This window comes from Fukomys damarensis, unplaced genomic scaffold, assembly GCF_012274545.1.
Source record: "Fukomys damarensis isolate Sample0158 unplaced genomic scaffold, DMR_v1.0_HiC HiC_scaffold_15, whole genome shotgun sequence".
Classification (NCBI taxonomy): Eukaryota; Metazoa; Chordata; class Mammalia; order Rodentia; family Bathyergidae; genus Fukomys; species Fukomys damarensis.
The window spans coordinates 19955852-19966206 of NW_022900927.1; the positions used below are offsets into that span (position 1 = coordinate 19955852).

At 46.5% G+C, this 10355-nt stretch overlaps 1 protein-coding gene across 2 annotated transcripts in view; it reads right to left on the reverse strand.

Moving 5' to 3' along the window:
• Window positions 1-293: 293 nt before the first annotated feature.
• The window catches only part of Calcoco1 (calcium binding and coiled-coil domain 1), a 16921-nt gene continuing 6859 nt past the window's right edge, over window positions 294-10355 (reverse strand). Inside the window, exons 6-15 of one of the 2 annotated variants that reach the window (XM_010609354.3) lie at window positions 9951-10099; window positions 7622-7712; window positions 4981-5136; window positions 4543-4797; window positions 3982-4107; window positions 3463-3558; window positions 2976-3084; window positions 2560-2759; window positions 2048-2154; window positions 294-1082 (exon numbers count right to left, since the gene is read on the reverse strand). In XM_010609354.3, coding sequence (XP_010607656.1) covers window positions 905-1082; window positions 2048-2154; window positions 2560-2759; window positions 2976-3084; window positions 3463-3558; window positions 3982-4107; window positions 4543-4797; window positions 4981-5136; window positions 7622-7712; window positions 9951-10099 — 1467 coding nt within the window. In that variant the 3' untranslated portion in view covers window positions 294-904. Of the gene's footprint in view, window positions 1083-2047; window positions 2155-2559; window positions 3085-3462; window positions 3559-3981; window positions 4108-4542; window positions 4798-4980; window positions 5137-7621; window positions 7713-9950; window positions 10100-10355 lie in introns of both variants that reach the window. The other variant, XM_010609353.3, reaches the window with a different exon arrangement.

Sequence of the window (10355 nt, forward strand, 5' to 3'; positions counted from 1 at the left end):
AGTCTGGGAATCTTACCTCGTAAGAACACATTTTATGACAACAGTTACACTTATCATATAAATATATTTGTCCAAACTACAGATGAGAGAGGAAGGGTATGGGAAGGGGGGAAGCTCTTATTGCTGTGGGGGACTTTGGGAAGGAGGGGCTGGAAATGAGGACACCTGGGATCACTTGTTCCCCCATCCCTCACAGAAGGCACAAATACGTTTCTTTTCATGTGAGGATACGGGGCTGGGGGGGGTAGTAGGGAGGGGCAGAAGGCAGAGTACAGGAAGCCTTAAAAATATAAAAGAAACCTCCGTATTAATATCTAAGATATTACTTCTACAGAAAAGGCTGGGGTGGGGTGTGGAAGACAACCAGGGAACAGAAAGAGGAACCAGTGAAACTGAGAACCAAAGAGACCCGAAAAGGTCATGCTGTCCATGCTGCTGTCCCTATGCAGGCCCCAGAGAAAACTCAGGTAAACAAACAGAAACCCCAAATAAAAGAGGATGGGGTGCCCCAGGAATTGGCTTTGGGGCATCAGAGAGGGGAGTGAGTGTGAGAGTGTGTGTGTGTGGGGGGGGCAGCTGTGTATCGGAAGCAACCAGGGCTAGGAGTGGGTAGTTCCAGTCCTACAGGTCTCTATCTTGATTCCTCCAAAACTGCTTTCTGGGGATAGTTCAGCCACTGCTTCCAAAGAAGACCCTGGCCTAGGACAAAAAGCCAGGTAGGAGAAGGTGAAGTTAGCAAGCCTGGGGTGAAAATAAGGACACACAGGAGTGGTTCTTAGGAAACAGGATATCATGGAACCCAGTGAATGGGAAAGTGTATGTCTGCGTGTGAACGTGTGTGTGTGTGTGTGTGTGTGTGTGTGTGCGCGCGCGCGCGCGCGTGCGCGTGCACGGAGGGGTGACATCACTCAAAGGTGAAGGGGTCCTGGGTGCTGCAAAAGAAGTGTCTGTCCATGTGGTCCTCCAGGGCACTCTTGTCGCTCCCAGCAGGGAAGCGCTCCTTACAGATAGGACATTCCTTCCACGGTGGGGTGGCAGGGCCCCCAGTGCTGGCCTCTGACAGGGGATCCACGGAAAAGCCACTAAAGAGACACAAAGGGAATATGGGAGGATCAGAGCGTCCTGTTGCCTCGACTTGCAGACCTCAGAGAGCAGGACCATGCACCTGGGTGCCCAGATGATCCTGCTCCCAGTGCAGCATCCTGGTCATTCTCTGTACCAGCCTCTCCTACAGCATCTTTTTCCCCACAATGCAGGACGCCTTCATTTTCCAGATCCCCCTGGCCACTCTTCTTGTGGATCTGTTGGTCTCTGCAGCACAGGGCCCATCCCCCAAGCTCCTGTGCTTCTCCCTCCATCTCCGTCTGCTGCCTAATGAGGCTGAAAATGAGTCTGACATCGTCCTTCATCTTCCTGCTCTAGTCAAGAAGGATGATAGCATCACCCCTCCCTGCCCTGAGCCCATCACACAACCAGGCATAGCCCCGGCTCGATGATAAAAATCTCTCTTCTCCACGCCCTGTCCTCTTGGCCCAGGGCACAAAGAGGAGGCTGAGTCAAATACCTGAGCCCCCCACCCTGGGAGATCCCCTCCCAGAGAATCCCCAGGGAAAAGGGTCAGCATCTCAAGTGTAGCCACACAGATGCTGGACCTCAGCCTTCTTTCTGCTCCTGTGCCTGGGGGACTTGGTCACCTCCCTTCCTCCCTCAAGGAGCCTAGGTTACCTACCTGGCAGTTGGGAAAGGGGAAAGGACAGGAGTGAGGGGATGCAGGGCAATTTGGGCTCCATGGAAGATGGTGCTGGAACAACACAGAAGCCAGTTAAAGGCAGGGCCTCGAAGTGCAAGGAGATGAGGGGAGAGATTATGGGAAGGCACCTGGGATTTAGAATGGTGGGTAATTTCCTACATCAACCACACCTGTTTCTCCTTTTTTTTTTTCTTTTGGTTGAGGCCAAGAAGGGGAAGGCTGAGGAAAGGGCACGGTGACTATTCACATGGACGTCCTTCCCCAGTCACTTCCTCCGGCTGCTCCCGCTGCACTCACCTGGCCATGTCATAGAAGGCAGTGCCTAGTTCAGGAAGCAGCAGGTTGGCCTCCTCACCTCCGCTCTGCACAGCTGCCATCAGAACTGATTTCTCATCCTCAGCCTCCTGTGTACCAAAGAGATATGGGTGGGTTTGGGTCCCAAGGCGGGGGAGCAGCACACTGGGACTGGTAAAGGAAGAGAAGTCGAGTGAGCAGAGGGGCCGTGGGAAGAGCAGGACAGGAAAGGTTCCGTCCAATGGGGGTTGGAGGCCATGAGGCTACTGGGCTGGACTGGGTTGGGGGGTAGCATCCCTTGGTGGCTTTGAAGAGAGGTTAGGCCTGTTTCTTCTCCCCTGAGATCAAAGGAAAACCCCAGGGTCTGGAGGTGTATTTCAGTGACAGAGGACTTGCCTAGCACTTGCCTCAGTACCAACAAAAAACAAAAACTAAAACGAGAGGCCTACATACTTTCTTGGAGGTGGACTTTCTTGGGTGTGGCCCTACCCACTCCTTACTGCTCCCACTCTCACCGAGTCAGAGCTGCTGTCCTCAACTGGCCCTGAGAGGTGGGAAGCAATGGGAGCTGGCTGACTGATGACAACGAGAGGAGAGGCCTCTCGGCGCCCGGGAGGAGAGGAGCCTGGGTCTCTGCGCTCACACAGGCCATAGGGTGGGAGTCTCATGTCTTCTGGGGACTCGTCCTCCGAGTCTGTCAGAGCAGCTGGGCAGCCTGTGGGAAAGGAGACAGGCAAGGAAGAAGGAAGGATGTGTTTGTTAGAGCACTGGATCAGCTCATTCTCCTCTGAGGGGCACATAGGGTCTAGGGTCTGGGAAGGAAAAAGGCCGAACACATAGAAGGCAGAGGCAGCTTCCATGGGTGTCCATGGAATTTTCCTCAACAGAAGGAGTGGGTGGAGAGGTGTCACCAGATTGGGGGTGTACAGACTCAGCCCTGCTGCGGCCTCCTCGTCCTCTGTGGCAGCATCCTCATTCCACTTCTCATCTGCCACCTTTTCCAGGCGGGCCTCCAGCTTCCTCATGTATTCTAGCAGTTCCTAGAGTTGAGGAGGAAAGAAGTAGGTGCTAGAGACTCGGAAGATGCCAACCTCGTTGGCCCTCACAGCCCTTTTTGCTCCTGGATGAACGCTTTGCTCCTCAGGATTTGAAGCCTTCACCACAGGGTGGGGTTGTGGAAGATGGGTCCCCTTACCCAACAGCCTTCCTTCACTTTTTAATCCCTCTCTTCTCCTGGCAACCCCCTCCCCGACACCTGCCAAGTGAGCTAAGAAGAGGAGCTAGAGTGCTCCTTTTGGTCACTGGGCCCTCTTAGAGATTCCAGTTTCTAAGGCAAGAGATGACAAGAGGATAACAGAGTTTTTGATTCTCCACATCTTCAGCTCTGACACCCAGGGACTTAAGTCTCATGGCCTCACCTGCTTCTCGGCCTGCAACTGCTCCTTTTCCTTCTGGAGCACGCGCAAGGCTGACCGCAGCTCTGTCAGTTCCCGCTTACTCTCTGACAACTGAACCTGAAGAAAAAGAGCCGGGTGGAACCTGGAGCCTACAACACACCATCAAGAACCTGAGCTCTGGACCTGGACCACCAGGATGGAACCATATCTCCCACACCTCATTTCCTCTTCTGCTCAATGTTCTTCCTCTCTGCCACCCCTGTCTTGGCCACAAAGACTCAGTTTGAGTCCTAATCTCTGCCTCACTAGTATGTACTTGGATGACTGCCCTCGGCGGCTGTGCAGAGGCCTTGGTTATACCAGGAGCTACTCTGTAATTCTCCGAGGTCCAGACGATACCTTGAGAGCAGAGAGAGACTCTGCACATTCAAACCAACAGAGGCTGGGAGGAGTACAAGTGAGACATCACCCAAGACACAGCAAGGAACACTGACACCTCAGGGGGACACCTGAGGGGCCCGTGGTGACTGGCTGCCTCACCAGGCTGGAATCCTTTTCCCGGGCCAGTTCTGTCTTGAACACTTGGTTCTGGGTCCTCTCTTCCTGCACTGCCTTCTCCAGACGAAGGATTTCTGCACTGAGCTTCAGGATCTTGTCCTTCTCTGCCTGGTGGTCAGTGAAAGGAGCGCAGGAGGGTGAGAGGAAGGAACAGGAAGGTCACTGGCAACAGTACTACGGCTCACTGGATCTCTTTTATTGAACTGAACTGTTTTTGGAGCAATTTCCTCTTACTTCCTATTACCCCACAACAAAGGACAGGACAAGACAGCAAGGCACTATGTTGATCAGGGTCTGGTCCTTAGGACAGAAATGTTTCTGTAGCAAGAATGGTAACTAAGGAATGTGCTACAGTGATCGGGGATTAGGGTACATTGGTTAGGGCTGAGTCCATGCCTTGAAAGTAAAGAGCACCTCACTCAAAGCCCCGCCCCGAACCCTAAGTCCTCTGAGACTTTCAACCCCTCCCAGAGGGCCTGACCACATGTAGGAGCCCCTGTAGAGGTGGAAATAGGGGCCAAAAGACTGCCCCTACCCCTCTACCTCCATACTCTGCAGCAGCCCAGACCGCTCCTTGCTCCACTGGCATTTTTCCTCCTTCAGATGCAGAGTGAGCTCAGCCAGCCTGCCATTGACCTCAGCCACTTCCAGGCGGCTGCGGTGCAGCTCAGCTATGGTGCGATCCCTGGCTCCTGCTGCGCTGGCCAATTCCTCCCCAAGAAGGCTGGCTTTCTGCTGGCTTGAGGCTGCGAGTTCCTGGGCTCCTCGAAGTTGCTCTTTTAGAGGCTCCAGCTCAGCCTCAGGAGAAAGGAGACAGAGATCAGAATCCAGTGAATCATTTGTAAACCAGCCTCCATCCTCAGCACGAGGACTCTGATTATGTTGTCTAGTCTTTATCCATGTCGTTCCCTTCTCTCGGGCAACCCAGACTTTTCAGCAGCTAGCTCTCAATGCTTCCTGTTGCCTGGGGCCTTCACTCACCACTCGCTGTTGGGCCTGGCCTAGACTGTCCTTCATCTGGGCCACCTTGTCCTTCAATCGTTGGACCTGAACACTGTTCTCTTCTTGCCGGCCCTTGGCCTCCTGCAGCTCCAAATTTAAGTGACGGTTCTCCTGTTGTGCTGCTTGAAGCTCAGCCTGATGGAAGTAGAAAGAAGCAGAGGTGCTGGATTAACCAGGGAGACAAGATGACTTCTGCCATTGTGATGAGAGATATCAAGGTCCCATTTCTTGCATTTAATACAAGTTTGAGCACTCAGCTCTTGCTAGCCCTTGGGTTCTCCACTCAAAGGGCCTCTATCCTGAACATCCAGTCTCCAGCTCTTGAACAAAGTATCCAGCATCATAGCCTGGAGTCTTACATGTAGATATCCCATGTTGCACCTCTGTTTTCTTTTAAATCAGCCATTTTCTCTTTTCTATTACTGCCAAAGCCACATTAGTTTAGGCTCTGGTCATTTCTTGCTTGGATGACTGAAACTCACAACTAGTTTATTTTCTACAAGGCAAGCAGGTTAATCTTTAAGTATATAGTTTTTTTGTTTTGTTTTGTTTCGTTTTGTGGCAGGTCTTGCTATGTAGTTCAGGCTGCCTTTGAACTCACTCTATAGTCTAAGCTGGCCACAAACTCATGGTGAGCCTCTTAAGTACAATTCTACAAGTACATGTCACCCTTACTTGAAAATAATCAGTGCTTTTCACTGCTTAAAGAATAGGCTATTGACCCAGCCATCCCTCTGCTGGGTATCTTCCCAAAAGAATTAAAGGAATCATACCACAGTGATATATGCACACCCATGTTTATAGCGGCACAGTTTGTAATAGCTAAAACTTGGAAACAGCCCATTTGCCCATCAGTTGGAAATTGGATAAAGAAGATGTGGTTTTTCTATAAAATGGAATACTACTCAGCCATAAAGAATGAGAAATTAGATTCATTCATAGGAAAATGGGTACATATTGAGGATATACTCCTAAGTGAAATAAATAAGTCACACATGTGTAAATACTGAATAGTTTCTCTGGTGTGAAAAGCTATAATAGTACCTAAGATTCTAATGAAATAACTGACCATGTGAAATAGGAAGAAAAGGGCTAAAGGTGTAGGGAAAATGGGAAGGGTAAGGGAAAGGTAATGAGGGAAAAGAAAAAAATATGACAACATGAAAAAATGGAAATAAAGTGTTTGTAAATGAGGAGGGCAGGAGGGGGTGAAGAGAGGACACGGACAAGGGGAAAAAAATGAGAACCAAGACCTGTCATGTAAAGGCACAAGATCCCAATAATGAATGTAATTGTACTGTATACCTAAAATGTACCAATAAACTCAATAAAAGAAAAAAAAAAAAGAATAGGCTAAGCTCGAGAGAGATCCTCTACAATTTGACCTGTGCTGTATCTCACACTCTTTACACATTCAACTCCTCTGAGCACTTGGCCTCTAAACCTTTGTATATGTCTTTTTCTGATTCTTGAATGTTCTTCTTCTCATCTCTATCTACTCAAATTTACCCATTCTTCACTGCTGAGCTAAAGTTTTTCAAACCACCTTCTACAAAAGTGAAGGTTCTAGGCCAGAGATTTAGCTCAGTGGTTCCGCCACCTGCCTCGCAAGCGCAAGGACCTGAGTTCAATCCCTGGTACAAAAAAAAAAGTGAAGGTTTCTGAGGAAGCAATTGAAGGGTTCTAAAAATATAGTATCGAATTTGAACTTGTTCTTTTCTAAATGCAATTTTGGGGATCAAACCGAGGGGTAAGCATACCCTCTACCCCTGAGCTATTATAGCCCCAGTGTGAACTTGTGCTAAGTTATTAAAAATTATTTTTTTAAAAAATCACATAAATTTATAAATTATATCACCAGCCCATTGACATGGGCTTCTGGGTTAATTCACTTTTCTGTAAATCTCAGAATAAAATTTCTATTGTATTTTCTATTGAAATGAGTAAACTCTTATCATTTTCACCTATTTGTGTGTGACTCAGGCATTTTCAATATTGAACAATCAAAACAAAAATACAGATTACGTTTTGTGCTGCTGGGACTGAACCTAGAACCTCAAATCTGCTAAGCAGCATCAAAACAAAATACAGAAGCACATTAGCCTGTACAGCTGACAAAGCAGTCATCTATAATCCTTAATTTAAAAGTTTGGTATCCATCAAAATTATTTTATTGCTTTTATTACATCATAAGTAAATGTTATACATTTGAATTCATAAAAATAAGTTGAAACTAATACTGCTTTTGCTTATACAGTAAAGTTCCACACAAGATGTAAAAAACTTCACTGGTGGGGAGAGAAATGGTTCTGTAGCTAAAAAGGTTTGGAAGTATTAGGCTAATTCATGCCCTCCTTTTAGCAGCTTTTTCTAATGACTCTAAACAAAACATGCTCTCACCTCCCTTTCTGGGGTGTCGTAATACTGATTTAGCTTTCCCTTGTGATGCTGCTTATGTTTTACTCTGACAAATCCTGATTTAGGCATATGTAGTGTGTTTGGAGTACAGTGCGCACAGGGTCTTTCCATTTTTATCCCCTCTGGTGCCTGGCACTCCAGAAGCATTTCAGTAAACACCAGCTGAACAACTGAGAACGCAAACTAGTTGTGAGCCCCTTACCTCACTTTGCTCCTTGTCTCCTTGGACTTCCTTCAGCTGTCCCAGGAGCTTCTCCTGTTCCCGAGTCAAGGTCTTCACTGTGTCTCTAACTCTGTAAGTGGGGGACAATATGTGGATCATCCGGTCATGCAGAGAAGGACTTGGGCCTTTGTTCTACCTCTTTCACTGGTGTTTCTCTAGGCCCAGGCCTCTACTTCACTCTGGGATGTTGAAGTCGCCAAACCAGAGCACATAGTTCTAAGCCCCACGATCCAAGATTCTTGGTTCTACAGCACAATTGAGCCAGAAACAATTTTCTTCTCTCTTTATATATCGTGTGGGTGTTGGGGGTTGGAACTGGGGATTGAACCCAGAGCCTTTGCACTGAGGTACATCCTCAGTCCTTTTTAAATTTTTATTTGAGACAGGATCTTGCTAAGTTACCCAGATTGGACTCAACTTTTAATGCTTCTGCCTCAGCCTCACAGAGTGCTGAGATCACAGACATGGACCACCATGCCTGACTTTTGCATTATCATTTTTAATGAATGCCTGCTGATGACTCCCTGGCTGTCTTCAATCAAGAGACTAGAATTTAGGCTCTTTTAGACAAGGGACAGTCATTGATTATAAATTTTTGTTCTAGTTGGACATAGAGGCACATGCCTATAATCCCAACTCTCTGGGAGACTGAAGTAGGAGGATTGAAAATTCGAGCCTAGCCTGGGCAACTTAAGCCTAGTAACTTAGACCCTGTTTCTAAAATAAATAAAATTTTAAAAATTAATTTTGTTCTCTATCAGAAGTTGGCAAGGGCTGGGGATTTAGCTCAGTGGTTCCACTGTCTGCCTTGCAAGAATAAGGTCCCAAGTTCGATCCCCGGTACCAAACCAAACAAAACAAAGCAAAAAATCAACAGTACAGAAGTTGGCAGACTTTGTTCTTTAGGACAACTACTCAAATTTGGCATTGTACTCTAGAAATAGCCATGACAATAAGTAAATGAATGATCATGGTGTCCTAATAAAACTTCACTTACAAACACTGAAATTTGAATTCCATGTAATTTTCACATCACAAAATATTCTTCTTTTAATCTGTTTGTCAACCTTTACAACATTAAAAAAAAAAAAACAAACCAAAAAATCCTCTTCCTTGTGGTCCGAACAAAAACAAGCAGCAGGCTAGATTTGACATATCAGTTGCTATATGCTGACTGTTGTTCTAGACAGTTTCTAAGAATGCAGATGCATGGTGTCTTCCTAAGGCAAGACTAGTGCCTCCTAAAGAATCCTCTCAGATCAATTCATTTATTACCCTGGCCTTAGGTAGAACCCATCTTTCTTTCAAAGAATTTCTAAAAATATCAAAGCTCCCAGTATAAAATGAGAGACAATTATAGTACTTGATAAATAAAAAAACTAGAGCATTTAAGCTGGTAAAAATTTAAAGGACAGAAATAGGAAGTGGCTAACACTTACACTATTTGGCAGAAATAATATTTTCTGATAGAAAAAAATTTTTATGTGGTTCCAGTATTCTACTCTAGGATCTAGGGGATGAAAGGGGAATTAAGATGTGTCATGTAAGCTGGGCATGGTGGTGCACACCTGTAATCCCAGCACTTGGGAGGCTGAGGCAGGAGGTTCGCTGTGAGTTCACATAGTGAGTTCCAGGTCAGTCTCAACTACATAGTGAGACCCTGTCTCAAAAAAACCAACAAAACAAAATAAAACAAAACAACAAAGATGTGTTGTGTAAATGTACCAACTCCCCACAATGAATGTGATAATTATGTAGCAAAAATATACTAATAAAAATAAAAATAAATAAACCAGGACTCATTGGTAAACTATACGAGAGTAAAGTTTAGCTCTCTATATGCGATAGAAGTGACAGCTGCCCAAAACTGCAAGAGGCTATCTCCTAAGGGTGACCTTCCCTTATTCCTTACATTACTTCCAACACTGATTTTATGATTTATGCCATTTTCAAGAGCAAGGCCTATATGTTCCTGAATTACCAGTTCTAGTATTTCTGAGGAAGGGAACAGAGTCAAACTGTATCTCTCCTGTGGTAAAATCTGAAATCCATCCTCTCTTGTCTTCCACTGACAATTCTATCTATTCTCTTCTAAATCTTCCACTCCTAACTTTTTCTTAACTTTTCCTGCACAATATAAGGTAACTAAGGATTCAGAAAAATGGAAGAGAGCAAGGCAGAAAGGGATTCCCAGTAGCTGGAATACCCGAGTGAAGTGACAGAGAAACTAGGTAGACAGGCAGGCTGGTTGGCCTGAAATGAGAAGCTGAAGTGTGAGGGGCTCGGAAAACCAAGGGCAGGGCCTCACCTGTCCAGCTCCACCTCCTTTGTCAGCACTTTCTCACTGATGGTCTGGATGTCATCCTCCAGCTCCAAGATGCGTGCCACATGGTCTCCCTGCTGTTGGCTCAGGATATCTCTCTCCTCTGAGAGCTCCCCATGTGCCCGGGAAAGCCCCTGGAATTAAGCCCCCAAACAGGAAGGCTGAGACTCACCTCTCAAAGACAGGGACAAAGGCATAGGAGCACAACAGCACTGGACCACTCCCACTTCTACCCTGTCACCTTCCTTGAAAAATAAACTGTACAGAAGCTGTTCCCTTACCTGGGAAGGTGGCCACTTCCATCTTACCCAAGCACTCTCCTGTTCAAAGAGTCAGCTTTCATTATAAAATTTGGGACATATCTTTTTTTTTTTTTTTTTTTTTTTTTTG